At 41.6% G+C, this 24,883-nt stretch overlaps 1 protein-coding gene across 1 annotated transcript; it reads left to right on the forward strand.

Moving 5' to 3' along the window:
• Window positions 1-18: 18 nt before the first annotated feature.
• Window positions 19-24,883, forward strand: pak1ip1 (PAK1 interacting protein 1). Its single transcript, XM_052016514.1, has 10 exons — window positions 19-237; window positions 1,906-2,068; window positions 6,982-7,102; window positions 8,306-8,380; window positions 11,736-11,788; window positions 13,657-13,802; window positions 15,100-15,197; window positions 18,612-18,711; window positions 21,291-21,417; window positions 23,296-24,883. The coding sequence occupies exons 1-10, from the start codon at window positions 148-150 to the stop codon at window positions 23,448-23,450; spliced, it is 1,128 nt and encodes a 375-aa protein (XP_051872474.1). The 5' UTR covers window positions 19-147; the 3' UTR covers window positions 23,451-24,883.

Genomic DNA, 24,883 nt, shown 5'->3' on the forward strand with positions numbered 1-24,883 from the left:
ACGGCACACACCGCGGAGTCGCGCCCCGTCCCCGAAACGGTTCAAATAAACGTTCCGGCGCCACGGGGGCCTGGAGGGGGGCAGCCGCTGACGTCAGTTCCCCGCGCCAGCCGTGTGTGGGGTCCTCCTTGGGTGCGAGGCGCGGGGATGGCGGCGGCGGGGGGCCAGCAGTTGGTGGTGGCGGCGGGCAGTTACCAGCAGGTCCTGTTCGGCTACCGGCTGCCGAGCTGGCGACAGGTGAGCCCGGCTTGTGCGTCTCCTCTCCCCTCCCCTCCCCTCCCCTCCCCACCCCACCCCGGGCGCGGTTGCTGATGGAGCGGCTGGGAGGTCACGTCCCTGGGAGAGGCTCCAGCCCTCGTGTGGCCGAGGCTCCAGCCCCGAGTCCGACAGACGGGGCTCCACAGCCGGTCTGATGTCAGCCCGCCAGACACTCTGCTCCGGGCCAACAAACATCCTGCTGTGGGAACTCGGCGGGTCGAGCAGCGTCTGAGGGGTGGGAGTGGAGTTGTCGACGTTTCGGGTCGAGACCCTGCATCAGAACTGGGCTCAACAGGCTGGATGCAGAAAGTATATTCCTCACCAACTGCAGAGCCCGGGACCAGGGCTCGACAGGTTGGATGCAAAGAGTACGTTACCCCTGGCTCAGAGCCCGGGACCATGGCTCAACAAGCTGGATGCAAAGAGTACGTTACTCCTGGCTCAGAGCCCGGGATCATGGTTTAACAAGCTGGATGCAAAGAGTACGTTACCCCTGGCTCAGAGCCCGGGACCAGGGCTCAACAAGCTGGATGCAGAGAGTACGTTACCCCTGGCTCAGAGCCCGGGACCAGGGCTCAACAAGCTGGATGCAGGGAGTGTGTTTCCCCCTCCCCGGCTCAGAGTTTGAGACCACGACTCAACAGGATGGATGCAGGGAGTAAGTTTTCCTCCGGCTCAGAGTCCAGGATCAGGGTTTGACAGGTTGGACACGGAGTATGTTTCTCCCCGGCTCAGAATCCGGGATTGGGGGGGGTCACAATTTCAGAATGAGGGGCGGCCATTCGGGACTGAGATGAGGAGAATGGTGAACCTTTGGCATTCTCTTCCCCTGACGACTGTGGAGGCTCAGTCATTGAGTCCATTTGAATTGGAGTTCAGTAGTAGACTTCTGGATATTAAAAGAAGCAGGGAGTTTTGGTTTAGTGCAGGAAACTGGACTTGGGGTTGAAAATCAGACATGATGTTAAATGGCAGAGCAGCTTGGAAGGTCCATGTGGCTATTTTCTCCTCTGGTTTTAGAATCTCCAGTCTGAGAAAAGTCTCTTGGCATCTGCCCTGGCAATTCCTCTTGGACTTTTATGTGTCTCAATGATATTATCTTACATTCTGATGAATTTCTGTAGATATAAGCCAATATAAACATACAAATTAGGGGTAGGGGTAGACCACTTCAAGACTGCTCCACCATTTAATCAAATCATCTGATTGCAATCTCAGTTCTGCATTCTGGTTACTGTGGTAACCTTTCACTCCCTTATCAAGAATATATCTGCCTCTGCCTAGATAATATTAAGGCTCTGCTTCTGCCCCACCTCTTTTTAAGGAAGGTAGTTGCAAAGATTCATGATTGTGTGAGAAAGAAAATTTCACCTCGACTCTCTTAAAAGGACAGCTCATTATTTTTAAGCCATAACTCCCAGATTTCATTTCTCCCACCGAGACAGTGTCCTCTCTACGTCCACCCTGTTAGGGCCTTTCAGGAGCTTGTGTGATTTAATCAAATCCCCTTATTAAATGCATTTAAGTCCATATACATTAACAACTGCAATGCATGTTAAATTACAGGAAGATATTTTGCAGATACTGTCAAGAGCTGCTGAATACTTCTGCTAAGTTGTTGACTGCAATTGTGTTGTGTTCTTTTAGAGTTGGGATCCCGAAGCTGACTTTACCCATCACGCTCATGTTGCCTCTTTAACTACTGTGGCCGTAAATGATCAATATGTGGCAACGGGCAGTAAAGATGAAACTATTCAGTTGTATAACATGAAAAAGAAAATTGATCAAGGATCATTATTGCACCATAATGGTAAGTAAAAGCTTGCTTTCACACTTTTATCATCTTATTTGCTGGTATGGTATAAAGGGTGGTATAGGAAGCTTTATTATTTTAAGGATCACTGTTAACTATCAAGAATTGACTGTTGAAGTTATTGACAGCATAAAGAGACTTGGAGAAGTAGCCAAGGCAATCTGGATATTACAATATTGAGTCTTGATTTCTTTACAAAAGTCTTAAAGAATATGATAAAGGGGCCTTTGAGAGTTTTTCTAAACCAAAGTTGTAGTAAATGAGGCTGAAACCAAAAATGGGCAACACACATGAAATGCTGGAGGAACTCATCAGGTCAGGCAGCGTCAATGGAGGAATTGAACAGTCGATGTTTCGGGCCGAGACCCTTCATCAGAACTAGAAAGGAAGAGGATGGAAGCCAGAATAAAAGGGGAGGGGGAGGAGCATGAGCTGGCAGGTAATAAGTGAGCCCAGGTGAAAGGGGGAAGGTAGGTAGATGGGGTAAAAAGGAATGATGTGAGATGCTAAAGGGCTGAAGAAGAAGGAATCTGATAGGAGAGGGCAGTAGACAATGGAATAAAGGGAAGGAGGTGGGCAAGTTGTGAGAGTGGGGAGGGGAAAGAGAAGGGGTGAAGGGGCCACAGGAAAAGAGAAAACAAAGGGAGGTGGCGGTGGGGGGGGGGGGGGGGGGGGGGGGGCGGAAAACAAAGGAGTGGTTACTGGAAGTTGAAGAAATTGATGTTGATGCCATCAGGTTAGAGACTACCAACAGGGAATATGAGGTGGTGTTCCTCCAACCTGTGTCTGGCCTCAATGTGGCGGTAGAGGAGGCTGTGGACAGACATGTCAGTGTGGGAATGGGAAGTGGAATTATAATGACTGGCCACCGGGAGATCCTGGCTGCTGCAGCGATTGGAGCAGAGGTGCTCGATAAAGCGGTTCCCCCGCCAACCCCCCCCAAGTCTGCGTCGGGTCTCACCGACGGAGAGGAGCTGCACTGAATGCAATAAATGACACCGACAGATTCGCAGGTGAAGCGCTGTCTCACCTGAAAGGACTGTTTGGGGCCCTGAATGGTGGTGAGGGAGGAGGTGTAGGAGTTAGCATGGTTACAGGGATAACTGCTTGGACGGGGATCAGTGGGGAGGGATGGGCAGACAAGGAAGTTGCGAAGAGAGCAATACCTGCGGGGAGGAGAAGATGTGTCTGGTGGTAGGATCCCTTTGGAGATGGTGGAAGATGCGGAGAATGATGTGTTGGATCTGGAGGCTAGAAAGATGTTGAGTATGGACAAGGGGAACCCTGTCCCTGTTTTGTCGGGGGGGATGGGCTGAGGGCAGACATGTGAGAAATGGAGGAGATGTGGGTGAGGGCTGGATTGATAATAGTGGAGAGGAAACCCCGTTCTCTGAAAGAAGAGGACTTCTTGCATGTCTTGGAATGGAAAACCTCCTCATGAGAACAGATGCAGCTGAGGCAGAGGAATTGAGAGAAGTATCCAAAAAGTTGGATACATGTAGCAGACCTGGAAACGTTTGTGGAAAGAGCAATGGAATTGCCATCTTGGGTCAATGACGCTTATAAGAACTCATATCTGAAACTTCTCGTGGTATTTACCTCTGTCTTTCAATATAATACATGTTAATGCTGCATTTGGAGCACCCATTTATGGGATAAGTATTTTTTAACTTTTGTAGTGCTTCTTTGCTCTTGATTTTGGTACATTGACATGTTGGTACATTTATTTGATGTTGTAAGTGAGAGACACGAGATGAAGAAAGAGATCCATAGAAATCTAGAGGATTCTAGACTTTGCTAAGTCCTGGAGTTTGATGTTTTTGAAGCCTGTTGAATATTCCTTCAGGTCAGGCAGCATCTGTGGTAAGAGGAAGAACAGATTTAGTGTTTTGAGTTAATGACCTTTTATCTGAATTGGGAATTATTAAAAGTAAAACAAGTTGTGAAGGAAATATGAAGAAGGCAAAATAAAGGGGCTTTGACGGAGTGGAGACTAGGAGAGATTGCATTCCACAAGTAGTGGTTGTGGCAGCTGAAAGAGGTGGTAAAGGCCAGTGAATAAAAAAAGGTTTGTGTAGAGGAGGGGTAAACAGGAGGAAACAATGAAGTCTGAAATGCCACAACAGGGAAGAGAGGGGGAAAAGTGTGAATGCTGGAAATGTGAGATACATGATTGGAAGTTATTGTTGAATTCTGAAGACTGTAATATGCCACATCAGAAGATGAAGTGCTAATTCTTATGTTGAGCTCTGTTGGAACAGTGTTAAAAGCCAAGGACAGGGCATTAAAATGACAGGACTGAAAGTTCAGGGTCACCCTCGCAGAGTGAACCAAAGTGTTCTGCAGAATGGACAACCAATCTGTATTTGATTTTCACAATGTGGAGAAGATTGCATCCTGAGTAGCTGATAGCAATGTATTAAATTGAAGAAGTACGTAAATTGCTGCTTCACCCTGGATGATGGGAAGGGAAGAGGGAAGGCAGGTGTTATAGCTCCTGCATGGGTTGGGTATTGCTGGAGATTGGAGCCAGGTGCTGTGGAGGGAACTGTCCCTTTGTAAAGCAAAAAGGGGAAGGGAAGACATGTCTAGTGATGGTGTTCACATTGGAAATGTCTGAAATTTGAGGATGATCCCCTGGATGTGGGGATTGGTGGGATGAAGGTGTGTACAGGGGAATCTTATCCATTGTCTTGGTGGAGGAGAGGGGTGAGAGCAGAAAATGGAATAGAAAAGGTTGAGAGCCCTGTCAACAATAGTGGAGAAGTGCCTACTGTTAAGGAAAAAGGCAGACATGGATGTGGAAACTGGTGTTGTGAGAACACACGAAGTGGAGTTGGGGAAACTGGGAGAATAGAATAGAGTCCTTACAGAAAGCAGGATAGGAGGACCTGAGGGTCTAGGTTTGTTGTGGATACTGGTTGCCAGCCTATCCTCTGAGATGGGGTTAGACAAGTTGAAGGATAGTCAGTCAGATCAGATCAAGGTGAGGGCAGGTTAGAAATTGACAACAAAGGTGATGAAACTTTTGAGTTCATCAACTTGTTACTAAATCATTTTTCAGAGAGCTTGAAAGATAATGAATAATGCATTGATTAAATGTTTTTGTTGGGCAGTGTACAGGAAGTCTTTCAGTGATGTCCTTTCATGCTGAAAATGCATGTTGTTCATTCACCACTTCAGCTGGCTTAAAGCTGAGGATCCCTTACACATTTTTATTCTGGTGCTGCTTATCTCTCCCAATGCTTTGTGCACTTTTTTTTCTTAATGCAACCCTCCTTGCCAAATTAATTTAAACTTTCACCACCCCCCACCCCCCCTTCCCACAGCATGAGAGCCCCTTCCCATAGGAGTAATGACCCCACCTCTGTTGAGATGCAATCTGTCGAGCCTGTACAGATCCCATCTCTCCCAGAACTGGTCCCGTTGCCTCAGAAATCTAAATCGCTCCCTCCTGCACCATCTCTTCAGCTGCACATATATCTATATTATCCTCCTATTTCTATACTCATTGGCTCAAGAAATCATTTGGAAATTTGAGGGTCTGCTTGCAGGACCTCATCTCTTTTTCTCTCTGTTATGGATGAACCTTGACCTCCAGGCCGTTCTGCGGCTGCTGAGTGATATCGTTAACCTTGGCAATATACCAGCCTGGAATCACTTGCAACCACAGAAGTGCCTGCTCCTCGAACTATAGAATCCCCTATCACTATTGTTCTCTCAAGTTTTCTCCTCTCTTTTGGTACAGTTGAGTTGCCCCTGATGCTATGGCTGTGGCTGCAGTCCCCAGGGGCAATCTCTCCCTCATCAGTACTCAGAACTAAATACCTGTTAGAGTTAAATGCTCTTAGAGGAGTGGTGTGGTCTCCTGAACTGCCTGCCTGCTCTTATTTCTCTGTCTGATGATCTTCCATTCACTCTGCCTGCACTCTTTTCTGCTGCAGGGCAACCATCCCCTGCAGCATACTATCTATGAAACACTCAACCTCACAGATGGATCATAGTGACATCAACTGTTGCTGAAGCTCCAAAATCTGGACCTTGAGCTCCTCCAGCTGATGACACTTCCACCACCTCGGGTTGTTTGGGTCATTAACAACTTCTGGAGATCCCCCATGGTCCAGCATTTGCCCTTCCAGCATACGTCTTTCTAGGGTTCTATTTTTTAAATTAATTCAACTAACAGAATATTCTTTCTTGTACTACTTGCTGTTAGATTACTTGCTGTTTAACTTGTCCTGAAGGAACTTTGTTAATTCTCTGGAATTTTGTTAAAACAAAATAACTTTAAATTGAGTGGTGCTCTGTTTTTCATGTTCCTTTTAAACTCACTGGCCCTTTGTTTCTTGCATTCTAGTTAAACTCACCATAACTCTCACCAAAATAGAGTTACTGTTTCATCAAAAGTTTAGATGTGAACTCAATATTGCCGGGAGTTATGGCTGTGGGGCTCATCTCATTTGAGTCAATTCTGGCCTCGAATCCATTCACAGAAGTGAATGTGGCAGTCTGAGTCGTTTCGAGCAATCAGAAACAAGAATATTTGTTATCTTTTTTATTTCAGAACTATGGGTACTGAAATGTGTTAACCTCTCCCTGTCTATGTGTTGCTTTAGATCGGTTCAGGTGATAGCACAAAACGAGGATTATCCTCTGGAATTTACTAGTGTACACAATTTGTTTCCAATTAGTCTAAGCACTAATAGTATGTGGGGAGGTAAATTTGGGAATATCAAGCCAATTTGGTCTCTTATTTTAATGATTTGCTGCCAAAGTGTTTTCACTTTTGTCTAAGACTGGGACATGTTCAATGTAAGATGCTGGTAAAGGACAATGTTTGTGATTAAATTGACCTCTACATTGTACTGTGTCTCAGATTATTGAACTAATCTTGCCTATATTATTTGAAGGTTCAATAACCTGTTTGGAATTCTATGGGAAAATACACTTACTCAGTGGAGCAGAAGATGGACTCATCTGTGTGTGGGACACAAAGAAATGGGAATGTTTGAAGTCTATTCAAGCTCATAAGTATGAATCATTGGCATGTAATTCTTCTCATTCATGTCCTCTTTCAAATCATACAATCTGTGTATTTTGCTGTCTGCTAGTTGATCTCCATTGACTGGATGGGATTTAGGTGGGAGCTGGTAGCAACTGTCATTGTTATCAGGATAGTGATGGATCAAGTGTGGCATCAAGGAGGAACTGTAAGACTGATGTCCATGGTCATCAAGGGAAAAGGGCCCATTAATGGAATCTGATCTCGCATGAAAGAAAGTGGTTGTGCTTGTTGGAGATCAGTCTATCCAGCCCCAGGGCATGGTGCAGGACTTCCTTGGGACAGCATCAGAAGGTCTCACTCCCACTTTCTTGAGGGACGGGCATCTAAAATCATTGCCAGTAATGTCCACATCCCATAAATGAATTAAAAAAAAATCAGAAGTGGAGATGGTTTGCCCCAAGGGGCTACCATTATTAAGCTTTTGGCCAACTTCAAAACCCGAGATTGATCAATGATGGCCATGAGAAGGACTAGAGGAAAATGGGTAAGAAAGTGGATGAAGTTGATGATTAGCTCATTGTGGTTGCCTTGTTCTCCTTGATGATGTCAAAGTTCTGGGGGTCCACAGATAATTTGCTCTTGTGTTTCTAAATCAGAGTTGCAATGACTTCGTAATGATGGTCCCATGCATTCTCCCTTATGTCCTTCTATGGTGGAGGTTGGGAGGTGCTGTGAAGCCTTAGTAACTTTCTCCAGTGCATCCAGTAGGTGGTGTTCAGCAGCCACAAAACAGGCTGTCCCTGGATTATGAACAGGTTCTGTTTTTACAGACGTCCATAATTTGATTTTGCCCATCAGTTGGAAAATACACAAAAATCACTCGAGATGGTAACCATACCTCCACAGTATTGTAATGAATGGCATCAAAAACAAATTAGACCGATAAGAAAGAACAATTACTAAAAGTGGGGAGAGAGAGAGAGAGAGGAAGCTAGTTCTGCCATTTGTAGGAACAAATGTATGTACGTACATTGGATTTTTGAATTTAATAACATTCTGGGAGCTTTTTCATATGTAGGGTGTCCATAAATCGGGCGTTTGTAACTTGGGGACGGCCTCTGTGCCAGTGCTGAAGGGAGTGGATATTTAAGATGATAGATGACCGTTTCTAGGTATACACTTGAAATCGAAGATCATGTGATATTAAATTGACTGCTTTGTTTAAACAGAGGCCATGTGTCGTCATTCTCTGTGCATCCATCTGGAAGACTGGCTTTGTCAGTAGGAACAGACAAAACATTGAGGTATGTAGATTCTTCCCAAAATAAAGTTTAATTAAGGATATTTAAATGCCTACTTCTCTACAATGACATTTACACAACTTAGTTATGATCCTATAATTTAAATCTTTCTTTGGGAAGATGATACAGAATTTTTCAAATAATTTGTGGTAATACTAAATAATGTTAACACATCATTATGACAACAGATCTGAAATGCATTTTAAGGTATTTGTTGTAATGATGTAACACTGACAATGCCGAATTGTGGATTCCCAAAACAAAGTTTCATTTGTATGTTGGAAGGCCACACAAGCATAAATTTTCTTATAATGGAGATAACAACAAGGCCACACATTGAGTGACTTCCAAGGTGTTTTCTCTGAACTAATTGCACAAAGAATTCTGCTATCGCCAGAGTAAAAAATTATTCTCCATGACTGCAGTAGGTTATGGTTCTAGTGAGAGAACTTGGTGATTTTATTAAAGAGGATGTGAATTTCATGTCTGTTTGATCTTAGTGCAAACTGTGAAACATTAAATGAGTTCAGATCTGAGCCAGACCATTTGTACATTGGTTATAGGTTCCAAATATGTTTATGCATTAAAGAAAACTTCCCTACTTAGCTGTTTTTATTCTCGTTTACCTTGAATGCTAGTTGAAAACAAACTGTAGAAATGAAGTATAAATCATTTTGTTTTCACTTTATTTATCTTTTTACTTTGTGGGAAAGCTTTCCACTATAAATGATATACTGGTTTATACATTGGAAAGGGTGTAGGTGGATTATAAATGATCTGTCACCCAACTCCATGATTTTGCCTTTTCTTTATATTGTTTATTATCTTTGAACATTAAAGATCTATCATCAGAATTAGCCAGGCATCAGTTGACTTCTGCTCAGTTTTGGCTTCATGTAGAAGCATTTCCTAATGCCACATCTTTAATTGTTCCTTAGCCTCAGATTCTCCAACCAGCAGAAATGCTTTCTCTTTATCTGCCCCATCAATTCCCTTTTAACATCCAAAAAACTTCAATTTAACAACCCATACCCTCTAAGTTCAGAGGGATATGACCTAGGTTTGTGTAGTGAAAATGAACCCAAGTACAGTTCTAGTAGATCTACTCTGCACTCTCTCCAGTATAACCTTATTAAGGAATAATGCCCAGTTTTGGTCACAGTACTTAGAGCAATATAAAGGCTAGCATTCCATTAGTCTTATAGGTCAACATCTGTACCAGTCCACAACATTTTAATGATTTAAGTACTTGGATCTCCTACATCTCACCTTCTCACTCCCCACCTCTTTGAATCTCCACTACTTCTAGCTTTTTATCACAAAACAAGTTCTGTATATTTTTTTTGATCTAACTGGGAAGTCTTAGTACAACTTTGTAAAACATTGGTTAGACCACAGCTGGAGTATTGCATGCAGGTACCAGAAAGGGGTATACAAAATTATGAGAGAGACAGACAGAATAGATAGTCAGAACCTTTTTTTCCCTGGCTGAAGTGTATTAAGACTAGAGGGTGTGGGTTTAAGTTGAAGAGTAAAAGGTTTAGAGGGGATCAGAGGAAGAATTTTTTCACCAAGAAGGAGGTTGGAATCTGGAATACTCCCTGAGGTGGTGGTGGAGGTAGGTATTCTTCCAACATGTTAGAACCATCTGGACAAGCACTTGAAATTGCCAAGACATGGTAGGCTATGGACCAAGTGCTGGTAGCTGGGATGAGTATAGATAGATGCTTGATGGTTAGCATAGACATGATGTAATATCACTTTTTGAACATCTGTTGGTGGGCTGTCATTTTACCTATTAGCTGGTTTGGCCAGTTTCCCATAGTGTCACAAGATGAACCAATTCTCTGATTATTAGTGACTGACTCAGCATAGTCTCCTTTTAGCAAGTGGATTGATGTAAAACAAAGTTGCTATGGATCAGTTGTCCTTTATTCTTTAGCTAGAACATTCCTCTTTCCTGACAGTAGAGCTATATCTAACTTACTTCTTGAAATAGTGAAAAATATCAAACACCACCTCCATTTCAGGATAATGTAACTATCCACTTTCCTGCTTTTACTGAATGAAAACTATTGTAAGATGTTTATAAGAGGATTGGTTGAAATTGTGTGGGGTGATGATATTGCTAATGTGTTCTGTATTCTACATTTCCATTCATTTTGGAATGGATGTTGAGTCCTTGGCTCTTATTCAAGAATGGATTGAGGTACTGCAAGGCAAAGTACCTGATGTTATCTTGCAATTCCCCTCAGTCTCACCTAGGCTGTTTGTTGGGCATATTTCTGTTCCATTGACTCAATGCATCCCATTCAATCCTTCAGAACTACTCAAGTTGAGTTGTCAGAAACTCATTACTAGTTTGCAGTTGCTTGGGTGGTAGTGTGGGGACAGGTGCTGGGCAGGTTGAGGGTCTGGGAAGTAGTTTCATCCTGTTATAATTCAGCAGGATTTTAGAAATGGTATTGGTATATTATTGTCACTTGTACCTGGGTACTTGTTTCTGTTCCATATTGGGGAATCTATCCGTGGGTTGCTACTGTTGTGTTTTAGTTTCATGAAATCTGTAGGGAGCATTAGCCCACAGAATTGACATTGTCACTTTGTCCATCTGGGGGAGAGTGGGGGGAAGCATAGATGGAATACTTTTAAACTCTGGGGCATCTTGATGTGTTTACCATTTTTTGACACAGTTGCATTTATTATAGCAGGACTTTTGACAAGGTCCCGCATGGCTGGAAGGTCGGAAGAGTAAGGGGTTCGCAAATTCAATCCAAAATTAGCTCAATGACAGGAAGCAAAAGATGTTTTTGTGACTGGAAGGCTATTACCAATAGAATTCCACAGGGCTCAGTACATTAGTCCATTTTTACAATTTTATTAATCATTTAAACCTAAGTGTAGAGGACATGATGAAGATGTTTTGCACTTGGGGCAAAAATTAGCCATGTAGTTGACACGATGGAGGAAAGGATGGTTCCTGAAAGGGTGGCAGAAGGGGAACCACTTCTTGTATTTAAACAGCACTTGGATGTGGACTTGAGCTGTGACCTGCATGTCTATAGACCTGAGACTGGAAGGTGGAATTAGGCTGCGTAGCTCTTCTTTGTTACCAACAACATCTGTGTCAAATGTTTTCTGTGGGTTTCAATGATTGCTTAATCAATGTATTCCAGCATCTGAGCAACTTATCTGCAAAATATTTTAGTACAAATGTTTATTGGCAAGGGTCATGCATAGTAATTGTTCAAACGTACCAAAGCAGGCTCAATAATAAAAGCTGAGCTGATACTTTGTACCACTGTTTGACAAGTGATACAGCATTTCTGGTAATTCATGTAACTTTTTATTTCTTCAGAACATGGAATCTAATAGATGGAAAAGCTGCATTCATCAAATCCTTAAAACAGAGTAAGTTGATTCTGTACTTCATTTAAGATGGTCTTTGTAGTCATGAACTTGACGAGGCTGGGAAAGGAATCTAGGGTCACTCAGAATTTTATACACTACAGTTAAGTATGCCCTCAAGTTCCTCTGTTCAAAGAAAACAACCCTATCTTGTCCAATCTTTCCTCACGGCAACAATATTCCAATTCTGGCAACACATTCATAGTTCTAGCATGACCTCCCTGCTTTAATGTTTTGTGCCCTGGCTAGTAAAGGAACTGTCCTGTAGGACCTAATCATCTTATCAATCTATCCTCCTACATTTGGAGTTGTATTTCAAGGTGACTTTGTTTCTACACTTTTCTCAGTATGCTCATACATCTTGCCTAGTTACCCCTCCCCAAATGTACTACCTCAAACTTCTCTGCATTTTTGATCATACCTCCTACAATTGTCTAAATCACTCATATATATTACAAAAAAACCAAGGACTGAGCCTTATGACGCTCTGCTGGTAACATCTTTCCAGTCACAAAAACAATTCATTCATTACCCTTTACTTCCTGTTGCTGATCCTAATTTGGATTCGCATTGCTTCTCTCTGGATCCCAAGGGCTTTAACTTTTTTGACCAGCCAAAAGCTTTGCTACAAATCTATGTAGACTGCATTAAACACACTGCCCTCATTACCTCCTCAAAATATTCCATCATGGTCAGTGGACGTGAAGTTCCCTTAACAAATCCATGTTGAGTGTCCTTAATTTATCTGTAGCTTTACAAATTAAATTTATAATGTCCTTGAAAATTGATTCTAATAATTTGCACTCTGTGGAAATTAAACTGGATTGTAATCACTCAATTATCCTTTACCACACCCCCCCCCTCCCTTTTTGAACAATGGTACAATGTTATCAGTTTTCCAAACGTCTAGCACCATTCCTGTGGCTGGGGAAGATAGAAAAATGGTGGTCAAAGATTCCACAATCTCCTCTCATGCTGCTTTAACAGCTTAGGATTTATCCACTTTTGAAGATGCTAAATTAGTTGCTGTTTCGTTCCTTACCACATTTATTCCATCCAATACTTATAACATCGGTGTCATCCCCAACATCTGTGAGGACAACCAAAAAGATTCATTAAAAACTTTACCCACATTCTCTGCCTCCACACACAGGTTACCATTTTGGTCATTAAATGTCTACTCATTTTATAGTTATCCTTTTTGCCCTTTATGTAAAACATCTTTTGGATACCATTTAATATTATTTGCCCTCTTTTTCCCAAACTTCCTCATGTCCCCTTTGCTTTCCTAATTTCCCTTTGAAGTTCACCCCTACAGGCATTCTGCTGTATTACGCTCCTGGTGACTGACATAAGCTTTCCTTTTCTTGCCTATTCATCCAGGAGGCTTTGGATTTGGCAGTCCCCCCATTTTCCTTTGAAGGAGGAGATTTACTCTGAACCCTCTCAAGCTTAACCGCGTTCATTGCTTTGTTTTTGAACTGAATTGCTTTCACGTAGTTGTTTAGAACCCACTTTTGTCAAATCACTTCAGACTAGTAAAATTGACCTTCACCCATTTTACAATCTTTATTGCTTTTTTTTTATCTTTGTCCTTTTCCATAGCTATGCTACATCAAACTGTTATGAGTACAACTACAAAATTTGTCTCCCACTGATGCTCCTTTAAACTGCACATCTTCATTCCCAGATCTATCCCATCTTTTTGAGCTTGTTACTGGTTTATTAATTATGGACTTGTCCAGTATGGCGAAGATGTTGCACAGTCATCAATAATGTTATTTAGTAAGATGTTTCATAGCATTTGTTTGTTGCAAATGTCAACATGTAGAGTAGTGCTGTTTATGGACCCTTTCTTTTTGTTGTTGTAGATGCTCACATTGTTCTGTGGTCCCCTAGTGGAGACAGTTATGTTGTGGTTACAAATAACCAGTTGGATATTTATACCCTGAAAACAGCCTCCATCAGTGGTACTATTACCTGCAAAAAAAGGATTTTTTCAGTGAAATTTATAACGGTATGTTTGCATTCGTTAACACCTTACTTAATTTTCCTGCCTTAACATTTTCACCCTTATTCCTTTTAAAAAGAGTTGATAAAGGTTCAGTGAATATGTAGTCATCCATTCTTTACCGAATGGGTAGGAAACTGAATTGAATTTCCTCCTAATCCTCACACTTGTAATCCATACACTGGAAAATAAAGAGATATTACTCTATTCTCCTCTCCTTCTAGATAACAGTGTATAAACAACGAATGTGACCCCACAAACTCCGTGCATGTGAGGGATCACAAATAAACTCCTTTCTGATATCTATATCTCTTTAATGAAAAAAAAATGGAATTTTTTTTGAGACTCTCAGTCTCTGTGAAATTCTTCAATGAAGAACATGTCAAAAGGGGTCAAAGTATACAGTGCTGGGGATGTAGCATATATCTCTCCTATTTTCACCCTTTTTTTTGTTTTGAATGCTGATACCTTGCATTAGCTATCATAATTTTATCTGTGGCAACTGATCTTAAACAGTGATAAATGTAAACTAAAATATTGCACCAACGGTCTAAAATTTTGGAAGGTAAATACAAGATAAATGTAATTGAATTAGCACTGGGAGATGAGAAATATTATCAACTTCCATGCCAACTAATTCAATAGAACAAATAAAGCAGCTAATCGAATGTTAGGGGATATATGGCAAAGTACAAAATGTTTTAGGTTTTTCTTAATCTATTTTTGCGCAGCCTAGAAACAGCAGTAATTGAAGGAAAATGGGAAGATAAAGCATCCTACCATAATTTCAACTTAAAAAGAGCCTGTCAAAACTGTCCTTCAGTGACCTAGCTGGTTGGTGAAGTCTCTGTGAATATCAGAAAAAAAACCTGCAGATGCTGGAAATCTGTAATTTAAAAACTGAAAATGCTAGTAACATTCAGCAGGTCAGGCAGCATCTGTGGAAAGAGAAATGGTTAACATTTAGGTCAAAGACTCTCCATCACTGCTGAGAAAGAGAGAAACAGAGTTAGTTTAGGTATCTGAGGTTTAGAGGAGGGCAATGGGTGGAACAAAGGGGATGCCTGTAGTGGAGTGAGATTATGTAGCCATTAAATAGATAGATAATCTCCAGTGTGGGGTGGGGTGCAGGGATGAGGACTTTAAACCCGCTGTACTTTTGTAGACAGTTGCAGTCTCTGGAATTGCCAGTATTTCCCAGGAAGTTCCATACCATTATGTTGAAGGGCATTATTTTAGAAGTTTTACAATGAAATTGTTTTTGCTTTGTTAATAAAGTTAAGCAAGTTTTGTTGGTTAATAGGAGTCTGTCATCGCCATCGCTGGAGATGAAGAACATGTCAGACTGTATGACACAGATTCAAGAAAATGTCTTTCTGAATTCAAGGCTCATGAGACCAGGTACAGTGTGAATTTTTGTTGGACTGAAAGTTCATTAATATTGTTCATTAGCATTTAGATGGAGTATGTCCTTTCTGGATAAATGTTTCTTTAATTTCACTCCGTATCCTCACTGAACCTTAAGAATCACATCGATGTCCCATTGTTGGTACTTGCTCAGCATCTCAGTTGATACTTGCATTCTTTGCTGGTCCTCTCTGATCATATTCTGCAAATTCCCCGATCCCTATGCTATTCTCCAATTTGTTCGTCACCATTTGCCCTGGAAAAATCTGCCTGCCTAATGCATCCTCGAACATTAAATGTCCTTTCCCCTGCTCTCCAGTTGCTGTTATCTGTTTAAAGCACCCTCTTGTTTCCAACTTTTGATGTGTTTAGGATGGGATCCCACTTCTCATGTGCCACTGGTATAACTCCCAACCCTGAGTGTCCCTAGATGGTTTTTGGTCATTCATCGCTATCCTATCAGATCTGTCACTCTTCTGTTTGCAAGTGCTCTCTGTAGAAGAGGAAAGGGAAGACTAGTGTGTAACGGTCAGGGAGGACTGATCAGTGGTGCCCTCAGTTCAATTTTAACTGCTTACATAGAACAAGACAGCACAGGAACGATATCTGTGCTGACTATGATGCCAAATTACACTAAACCTATTTGCTATTCCCTGCATATTCCTGTGCCTGTCTAAATGCCTCTTAAATGTTGCTATTGTACTGCTTCCACCACTTCCCCTGGCAATGCGTTCCAGGCACCTACCACTCTGCTTTTTAAAAAAAAAACTTGCTCTGCACATTTCCTTGAAACTTTCTCCCTCTCACCTTAAGGCTACAGTATGTCTTTAGTATTTGGCGTTTCTACCCTGAGGAAAAGGCCTCTGACTATCTACCCTATCTATGCCTGTCATAATTTTACAAAATTCTATTGTCTCCCCTCAGCCTCTGACGCTACAGAAAAAAATAATCAAAATTTGTCCAACCTCTTCCTATAGCTCATACTGTCTAATCCAGGTGGCTTGTAGGTCCCCGGTTCACATATTTGAAATGTACAGTTGGGGAGCCACACAGAATTATTACAGCACAGAAGAGGACCATTTAGCCCAGTGATCCTTACTAAGAACAATCTAGTCAATTGCATGCCTCAGCTTTTCTCTTGCACAATTTTTATTTTTCTTTCCGTTATCTACTTTCTCCTGAATCTGCTTTTCCAACCCATGTGGGTGGGGAAGTCATATCGTGACTACTGAACTGCATTCAGATTCAGATTAGTTTATTGTCATATACACCAGGGTGCAATGAAATTCCTTGCTCATGTGAAGCTCACAGAGTAAACAGTGTACATGGTAATAATAAATACAACAGTAAATACAGCATCACCAGGAAGGGGACATGAAAGAGGTAATTAGTTCAGAAGTCTGAGATGGGATTTTCCTCATATCACCCCAGCCACTTTAGAAACATAGAAGCAGATGTAATTTTTTTTGGCCCTTTTGAGCTGGTTTCCCTATTCAATGATCATGGTTGATCCTCTCACTCATTAGCATATCCCTGCTATCTCTCCACTCCTGTTTAAAGCCTTTTATTTCTAAAAATCCTTCTTTAAAGCATTCAGTGACTTTACCTCAGCCTGCCAACCCAAAGAAGACCTATTTATTCCCACTTTGTTTCCTATCTGTCAACCAGTTCTCAATCCATGCCTACATTTTCCATGTGGTTTAATTCTGCACACTACCCTTTGATGTGGGACTTTATCAAAGGCCTGCTGAAAATCCTCCCCCCCCCCCCCCCAAAAAAAATCATCCAACAAACAATTAGCATTACTTGTCCAAAATTCAACTGAGCATACGAGGTTCAAAAGTCACATGCCTCAAATTCTCTAGTAGACTATAACTAGAGGGTTGAGACACTTCCACAACCGCCATCCAGCCCGATTTCTCTATCGGCCCCCCTCTTTCCCCACCACCCCCACTCCAAATCTTGATGTGTCCTGAGCCATCTTCCCTACAAAGTCTGGATCCTCTTTCTTCATATCCAACCTTCTGCTCCACAACATTTTCTTTGCATTGGTGAGAGATCATGAAGGAAATTCTACTAAGGGCTTGAGTTATAAGGAGAGGCTGGATGGGCTAGAACTGTTTTCCCAGTGAAGGAGTCTGAGGGGTGACCTCTGTTTATAAAATCGTGAGGGACGTAGATAAGGCGAATGGTTACAGTCTTTTTCCCAGGGTAGGGGAGTCTAAAAATAGAGGGCAAAGGTTTAAAGTGAGAGGGGAAAGATTTAAAAGGGTCTGAGGGGCATCTTTCTCCACACAGAGTATATGGAACGAGCTGCCAGAGGAAGTGGTAGAGGTGGGGAAAATTACAATGTTTAACAGACATTTAGACAGGTTCATGGAGAGGAAGGATTGAGGGATTATGGGCCAAATACAGGCAAATGAGACTAGCTAAGGAAGGTACCTTGGTCAGCATGAATGGGTTGGGCCGAAGGGCCTGTTTCCATGCTGTATAATAGTTTAGACTATCCACATGGTGTGCTATCTGAGCCTGGGCAGCAGATCAAGTTAGCAATTTATTGTGGGCCATGGTTTGGGTATCCCTGTTCTAGACCTTCCATAATTTTGAACACCTTAGTCAGTGAACTTTTGCTTTCATTGTCTATCTAAAGTTACCTGTATTGCCAATGTTATTAGATTTTGGCTTTGATGTCTGGCAATTCTACAGCATGACCTAAGGCACTGCTGCTATGAAATCTCCAATGGAAAATATTTGCATTTAAATACCACTTTAGTATTTTCTCAGAGACTCTGCCTCACAGTTAAAGGATTATTTTTGATTTTCTATGAGCCAATCTTGTTCATTGGATGATCAACAAGGAAATTAGACAATTGATCAGTTATTTATTTTGTTTTAATTGTGTTTGTTGAGGGTTAAACATTGTCCAGAACATAAGTACAACTCTTTGCACTTCTTCGAACCAAGACAACTCCCCACTCTGAATAACACTGAGGATCTTTTATCTCTCTATGAACAGACAAGGCTCCAGTTAATTGAAGACAATGTGACCACTCTTCTATGCAACTGAATAATCAACCCATGTTGTGTGTTTAAGTCCTGTACAGGGGCTTGAATCTGTAATCTTCTGATTCAGGCAGAAGAGTGGTATCTGGAGACACAAACTAACATTGAAAAGAACTAATCAGTTCTGGACCATAATTAGTCTGCGTTGAGGGAAGGTGCTACCCACTCATTTTGGGTATGTTTTGACTCTGATAACATTAGTGGTTGGGAGAAGAATTGCCTTTCCACAAAGCATATTTCAAACAAACTCTTATCATATCTGCACAGTGGCGGGAATTTCTCTTTATTAGATTCTCCATTTTGTTACTTCCAATTACCTAACCTAAACTTCTAAATTTTCTTTAGAGTGAAAGTGTTGTACTTCTTCCAAGTGGAACAGAATAACATTCTTGCCACAGCATCCAGTGATGGCTACATTAAACTATGGAAGCTGAACATCGAAGAGGTAGGCATTCATTTAATATTATGAATGCTAAATGTGCACCTTGGAATAAGATGGGGAGGGGAAGACCTACTGGTTTGGTGGACCTGTGATTTAAAAAGTCATCAACTGGAAACATTAACTCCTTTCTCTGTCTCCCCAAGTGTTGCCTGACCTGAGTATTTCCAGCATTTTCCCTTTATATTTTGCATTTGCTTCACTGTTCCTACCTCTTATTGTTTAATTCACTGCCACTTCTCATCTGGGAATGCCTGCCTTAAAGAAGGTCTACTCTTCTTTCCAGCAGGATTTCTGATTGCCATGTTTTTGCTTTTTGTTTCACAGTTTATCATTGGCTAGTTCTGATGAAAAGTCAACAACTTGAAACATTAATTCTCTTTTTTTTTGATGGGGGCTGTTTTACCTGTGGAGTATTTCCAATATTTTCTGTTGTAATTTACTTTCCATTCCCAAATACAGTATATCTTACAAAGCCTCCACATCACCTGTCAAATGTTGCTTTTCCAGACTTTTCTTCTAAACTCAGATGTTTGACATCAGTGAAAATAGAAAATAAAAGCAGAAAATGCTGGAAGCACTCAGCAGGTCAGGCTGCATCTGTGGGAAGTTGAACAGAGTTAATGTTTCAGGTTGAAAAAACTTCATCAGAACTGAGAAGGAGACAAAAGAAGCTTGTTTAGCTGCAGGGAGGTTGGGGGGAGAGTGTCTCTGATAGGGTAAAACCGGGGTGACCATGGGGAAAATCTGTAAACAAGGGTACCTGTTCAATGAAACCAGAGCTCAGCAAGAGTGCAGAAGATCAGGATGGAGCATTTGCAACAATCTTCAGCCAGAAATGCCAAGTGGATGATCCACCTCTGCTTTCTCCTGAAATCCTCACTGTCAGAGAAGTTGGCCTTCAACCATTTTTGTGGCCAGAAATAGCTGAACACAGTGTGTATGGCAAGATTTATGCCCTCAGTAACGCCCTGACAGGAATGGTGGAACTGCAGAAGCAGTTGTGTCCCTAGCCAAGCCATTCCAGTTCAGCCTAACTCTGCTAACCAGCCAACAATGTGCCTCCACCTAGAAGTGCAAGTTAGGAATGTGATGGAAAACTGTGCACACTTGATTGTGATTGAAGCTGTATTCAATCAAGAAGCTTGTCATAATTCAGAGCAAAACAGCTGTTTGATCAACCTGCCAATTATAACCTTAAACACTCCCCCTCTCCACTCCTGTGTCGTAATCACCGTGTCTACCATTGCGGCAATTTGGCGTTGTTTTCTCGAAGGCACCAAGTGAACTTATGACCTCTGTTGTTTGGAAGGGCAAGGGCAGCAAAGGATGGAGGAGTTAAAGAAAACACCTTTTACAAATTTCTGTAGAAGCTGCACACCATTCTGACTTGAATATTTTTAGGGATAATATATTTCCATTACTGGGGTGAAAAATCCAGAAACTGCAAACCGAACAGCATCTTAAAACATGCAGATTTTAATGGTTCAGTGGGGTGAGTGACCACCAACCTCTTGAGGGCAATTTGGGAAGGACAATAAATGCTGACTTTGCCCATGTATTGAGAATATATTTTTAAAAAAAATTTGTTTTTGCCATTGTTTCATACTTTTACAATGTCTGTGACTTGTTGCACTGGATGTATTGTTTTGTCTTGAAATGTTTCCTAACCTATACTTTTTAAGCCCTTTTTTCTAGCTATGAGCTACTTGGTCTTATTCATGTGTTCCATTAGCAGCATTATGACCTTTGATAACAAGGGTGTCTCATAACTTGAATTACTCTGGGTGGATATGACCGGCATTTAGAGTATTTCTGCCCTTGAAGCAGCACAAAATGTTTAAAACATTGTTATTTATAGTCCCTTTATCCAAGGACTATGTGTGCATGCCAGTTTTTATGAACTTTGATATTTCCATGAAATCGTTGTCAGTAAAGCAGGAGCTGTAGGCATTGTCAGCATGCTCTGGAATCCTACCGACAGAACTCCTCACTTAATAAAAGTCAAGCAGAGGGAGTGCCTTCCTCTAATGAGCTGATATTGGAGAGAGCTTTACACTGTAGCATGTCCCATTCATGCAGAACACGGGGTCAGCTGTCCTGCCAGCATTCTGTGCAGTGGTGTCTAGTTTCAAAGCAGAGTGATGAAGAAGCCCATCACTATTTTTAAGTCTGTCTTGCCAGATCAAAATTTAGATATCACTGACACACAAAAAAATCTCAAACACAATGGAAACAGATTTGAAATAGACTTCTAGGTGAAACAAAACTGTGACGTATGTTTAAAACCAAAAGAGAACCAGTGAAAATAAAGGAATTCTGGATTGAAAGCAAAAATAGAAAGTTGATCAGTTGAACAATCTGTGTTTTTGGTGTTAAGTGTAGGAATTACATTCTGCTCTCCTCTCACAAGTTTGAGGAGATAAAGTGCATCAAAGAAGCAATTTTTAAATATGTCACTGAAGACATTAACAGAATTATTGGTTTAAAGGGCTCTGGTGTGCATCTGTAGATGATGCTTGCAATTTGTATCTCCATCTAGATTCCAGCATCTGCAGTCCTTTGTTTCTCTATTTACTTTCCAGATTCAGAGTGGTCCATTACTACTAAGTGAAGTAAATACTAAAGCCCGGCTTACTTGCCTAGCAGTGTGGCTGTCAAAACCAGCAAGTGTTCCACAAGAGGTTGAGGAACAAGGCACACAGTGTGAAGGTATGGAGGCACATTTGCACTTTGCCCGGCTACTCCCCAAGAACCTCTGCTCCTGCTATTCTTGCCTCTTGAGCATCCACAATTTTAATTGTTCATCTGTTGCTGGCTGTGCCTTCAGCTATGGTGGCGCTGGAGCTCTGGAATTCTCTCCCTAAACCACATTGTTGCCTCTTTCCTCCTGTTAAGTTGGTCCCTACAATTTACACTTTTGACACTTTTGGTTGCCTGTGCTTAGATGGCTTGCTGCCAAACCTTATTTGCTAATATTCTAGAGGCACCAGTGCTCAATACAAGAGGGCATGGCTTTAAAGTAATGGGTGGGAAGTTCAAGGGAGATATCAGAGGGAGGTTTTTTACCCAGAGAGTGGTTGGGGCATGGAATGCGCTGCCTGGGGTGGTGGTGGAGGCAGGTACATTGGTCAAATTCAAGAGATTGCTAGATAAGCATACAGAGGAATTTAAAATAGAGGGATATGGGGGAGGAAGGAGTCAGTCTTAGGCGAGGTTTAAAGGTCGGCACAACATTGTGGGCCGAAGGGCATGTATGGTGCTGTACTGTTCTATGATTCTATGAATATTCCCATGAAGCACCTTGGGACGCTTTAATGTGTTAAATATCAAGAATAAGGCTGAAGTAGTAATTGTGGCAACGTCAGTCTGCAAACTGGACATCTGGCCTAATTGGACGCCTGGGCACACCTTTAGATAGCCCAGACTTGGCATATTAAGGTTGATTGCTATAAATAGTGATTTACAGTGATAATTCATAGCTTTTTCATCTAGTAATTTTGTGACCTGGTTTCATACTTTGTACATAGCTATTGCTTTGGAAAGAATCAAGGGCAATTGAGGTGTTTGATGTTACCTGTGAAATAGGGAAACCCACTTTCAGGACTTTACCTGAGAACGTCTGGAAACTGCTGCAGCCGGACTTGTACCATCCACACCTTTCACCATCACAATTTTTATGAAATCTCTTCTACCTGAACATCTGCCATGCCTCTCCACCGAGTCCCAGACTGAGTCAGAGACTCCCTTCCGTGTAATGGTGATGGAACTGGATGATGCCCGAGGTTTCAAAAACAAAATCTGTTTGCGTAGATTTAAAGAACAGCTGGTTTCTACAAGTTTGCCAAATAATAGGAAGGTAGTGGAACAAACTTGCAAGCAAATTTCAGAAAGGTGCAAGAACAACGGAGTGATAAAAATGAAGGGCTTCAATGATCCTGCTGTACGCTGGGAAATAAATGTGTAAGGAGCAAAGAGGAGATGGCGTTCTGAACATTGAATTCAAGATTAGTATGTGTCCAACTCATCAAGGAAGGAATCCTCACTGGTTTCTGAGAAATGATATGGGGCAAGTGCAGCACATTTCTGTGGAACTAAATTGGAAAACTATCATTACATTTAGATTAGTTGTAGAAAAGGGAAAATCAATTGTGGAAGTATTCAGCAGGAGGGTTTTTTGTAGTGATAAAGAATCTGACCTGTGTTCACCCATTAAATATGGTACTAATTATTTTGAACAAAAATGCTTAATCCTCTTTTCCCAAGATTATTGCTACCAACACCACAACAAAACAAATGAGATTGGATCTTCAAGTGATTTTAGAAATTGTTGGACTGTTTTAAATGTGAATATGGGATTTAAGTGTAATTGCTTTGGAAGACAGGTTGAAGATTTATAGTTATTAATGGACTCTGTATTTCCATAAACATCTGGTTATCAAAATAGCAAACCTACACCTTTGAATCAAAACCTACTGTGCATGATCTTTGGATCCTAAATATGGAGGATTAGACCAGTACTGTCACTGAATGCTAATTAATTGTTCTTTTGAAGTTTTTAATTATTTTCCTGCATTTGTTTTGTTGCAGAAGTTGCAGCTACCAAAAAAAATTGTAAAGAAAAGAAAAATGAAATGAAAGCAACTCCTGTGGTTGAAGTCGTATATCCAAAGACAGAGCAAATTTTACACAAGAGAAAAACAGTTGCTAAAACAAAGGAGAGAAGAAAGAAAATGAAGCAATAAATCAACTTGAAATGAACTATTTCCTTTGGTGTCACAATAATGTGCAGCCAAACTGATCCATGGATGATCGCAAGGCCTATAGTATTTTCAGGGTTTTGTATTTGTAAAGAGAATACATGGAGGATATGGATATTATCCAAGTTGACTGCTTTCTTGCAGTCAATCCCTTGGCATCATAAATAAAATAAAAAATATACTTAATTACTAGATTATTAACAATTGGGAATTCTAAGTACAGTTGCCAAATCACAGTCAGAACTTGCTTCCAGCCCATGCTTGGTGCTAGAATGATGAATGCAACTTTTTTGTATTACTGGTGTCTGAATCCATCCCAATTCAAAGCAGCAAGGATATGCTCTGTGGCAGATTCTGGCATGAAATAATGTCTTTGTGTGGATGGGTTATAACACTTGACTTGGAGGAAGTCAGCAAAGATTGTAAACTGAACTCCTGAGGTTTAATTACAAGGGTTGTTTCCCCGGAATTTAGAAAACGTAGCTGTGATTGGACCAACATTTTCATGGTATGAAAGGAACCAAGGGGATGTTGTAGTTGAGGGACATAGTCCAAAAGAGCCTGGCATTTTGGAAATCCTAGCTAAGTTGCAGTTATCTGGAGATTACAGAAGTGGCAATATTAGGCATCTACTGTACTTCAGACTCACACACTCTATTGCATATACCCAGCTTGGAAAGAAGAATGCGAGATGCTGGGGAGACAGCAATGAAGGCTTGAGGTAGGGACAGACTATAGGAATTGGCACCTGTGGGAGTGACACTGGCTGCCAGACAGTGGGGATAAATGGCGGGTGTGCTGCACTTCCTGCAGAGGTTTCGGGGAGTGCGGCTGTCCTGTCAGTAAGAGGCAGTTAGTGGGCAGGATTGGGTTGCGTTGGGATCATACCTCCTCCACTCGGGGTGAGTGGGAGTGAGGCAGACATGGAGATGGGACTTTATTGCCAGTATTCTCTAAATCTGAAATTCATACTCATGCAGCTCAGAAGCAGGCCTTCAACCTACTGCGTCCACACTGACCATTAATTACCCATCTATACTAATCCCATTTTATTCTCCCCACATTCCCATCAACTCCCCCCAGATTCCACCTGGACTCCCCTCTGGGCCTGTTACCTTCCCTGGCCCTATAGTGTAGTAGTTAGCCTAATGCTTTACAGCGCCAGTGACCTGAGTTCAATTCCGGCCGCTGTCTGTAAGGAGTTTGTACGTTCTCCCCGTGTCTGCGTGGGTTTCCTCCGGGTGCTCCAGTTTCCTCCCACATTCCAAAGACATATGGGTTAGGAAGTTGTGGGCAAGCTATGTTGGTGCCAGAAGTGTGGCGACACTTGCGGGCTGCCTGCAGAACAGTCTATGCAAAAGATGCATTTCACTGTGTGTTTTGATGTACATGTGACTAATAAAGATATCTTAACTGTT

Source organism: Pristis pectinata, chromosome 5, assembly GCF_009764475.1.
Source record: "Pristis pectinata isolate sPriPec2 chromosome 5, sPriPec2.1.pri, whole genome shotgun sequence".
Classification (NCBI taxonomy): Eukaryota; Metazoa; Chordata; class Chondrichthyes; order Rhinopristiformes; family Pristidae; genus Pristis; species Pristis pectinata.

Coding starts and splice junctions, on each gene's coding strand:
- pak1ip1 (XM_052016514.1), top strand. CDS start 148: ATGGCGGCGGCGGGGGGCCAGCAGTTGGTGGTGGCGGCGGGCAGTTAC. Junction 7,103..8,305: donor AAGTCTATTCAAGCTCATAA/GTATGAATCATT, acceptor TTGTTTAAACAG/AGGCCATGTGTCGTCATTCT. Junction 11,789..13,656: donor CATCAAATCCTTAAAACAGA/GTAAGTTGATTC, acceptor TTGTTGTTGTAG/ATGCTCACATTGTTCTGTGG.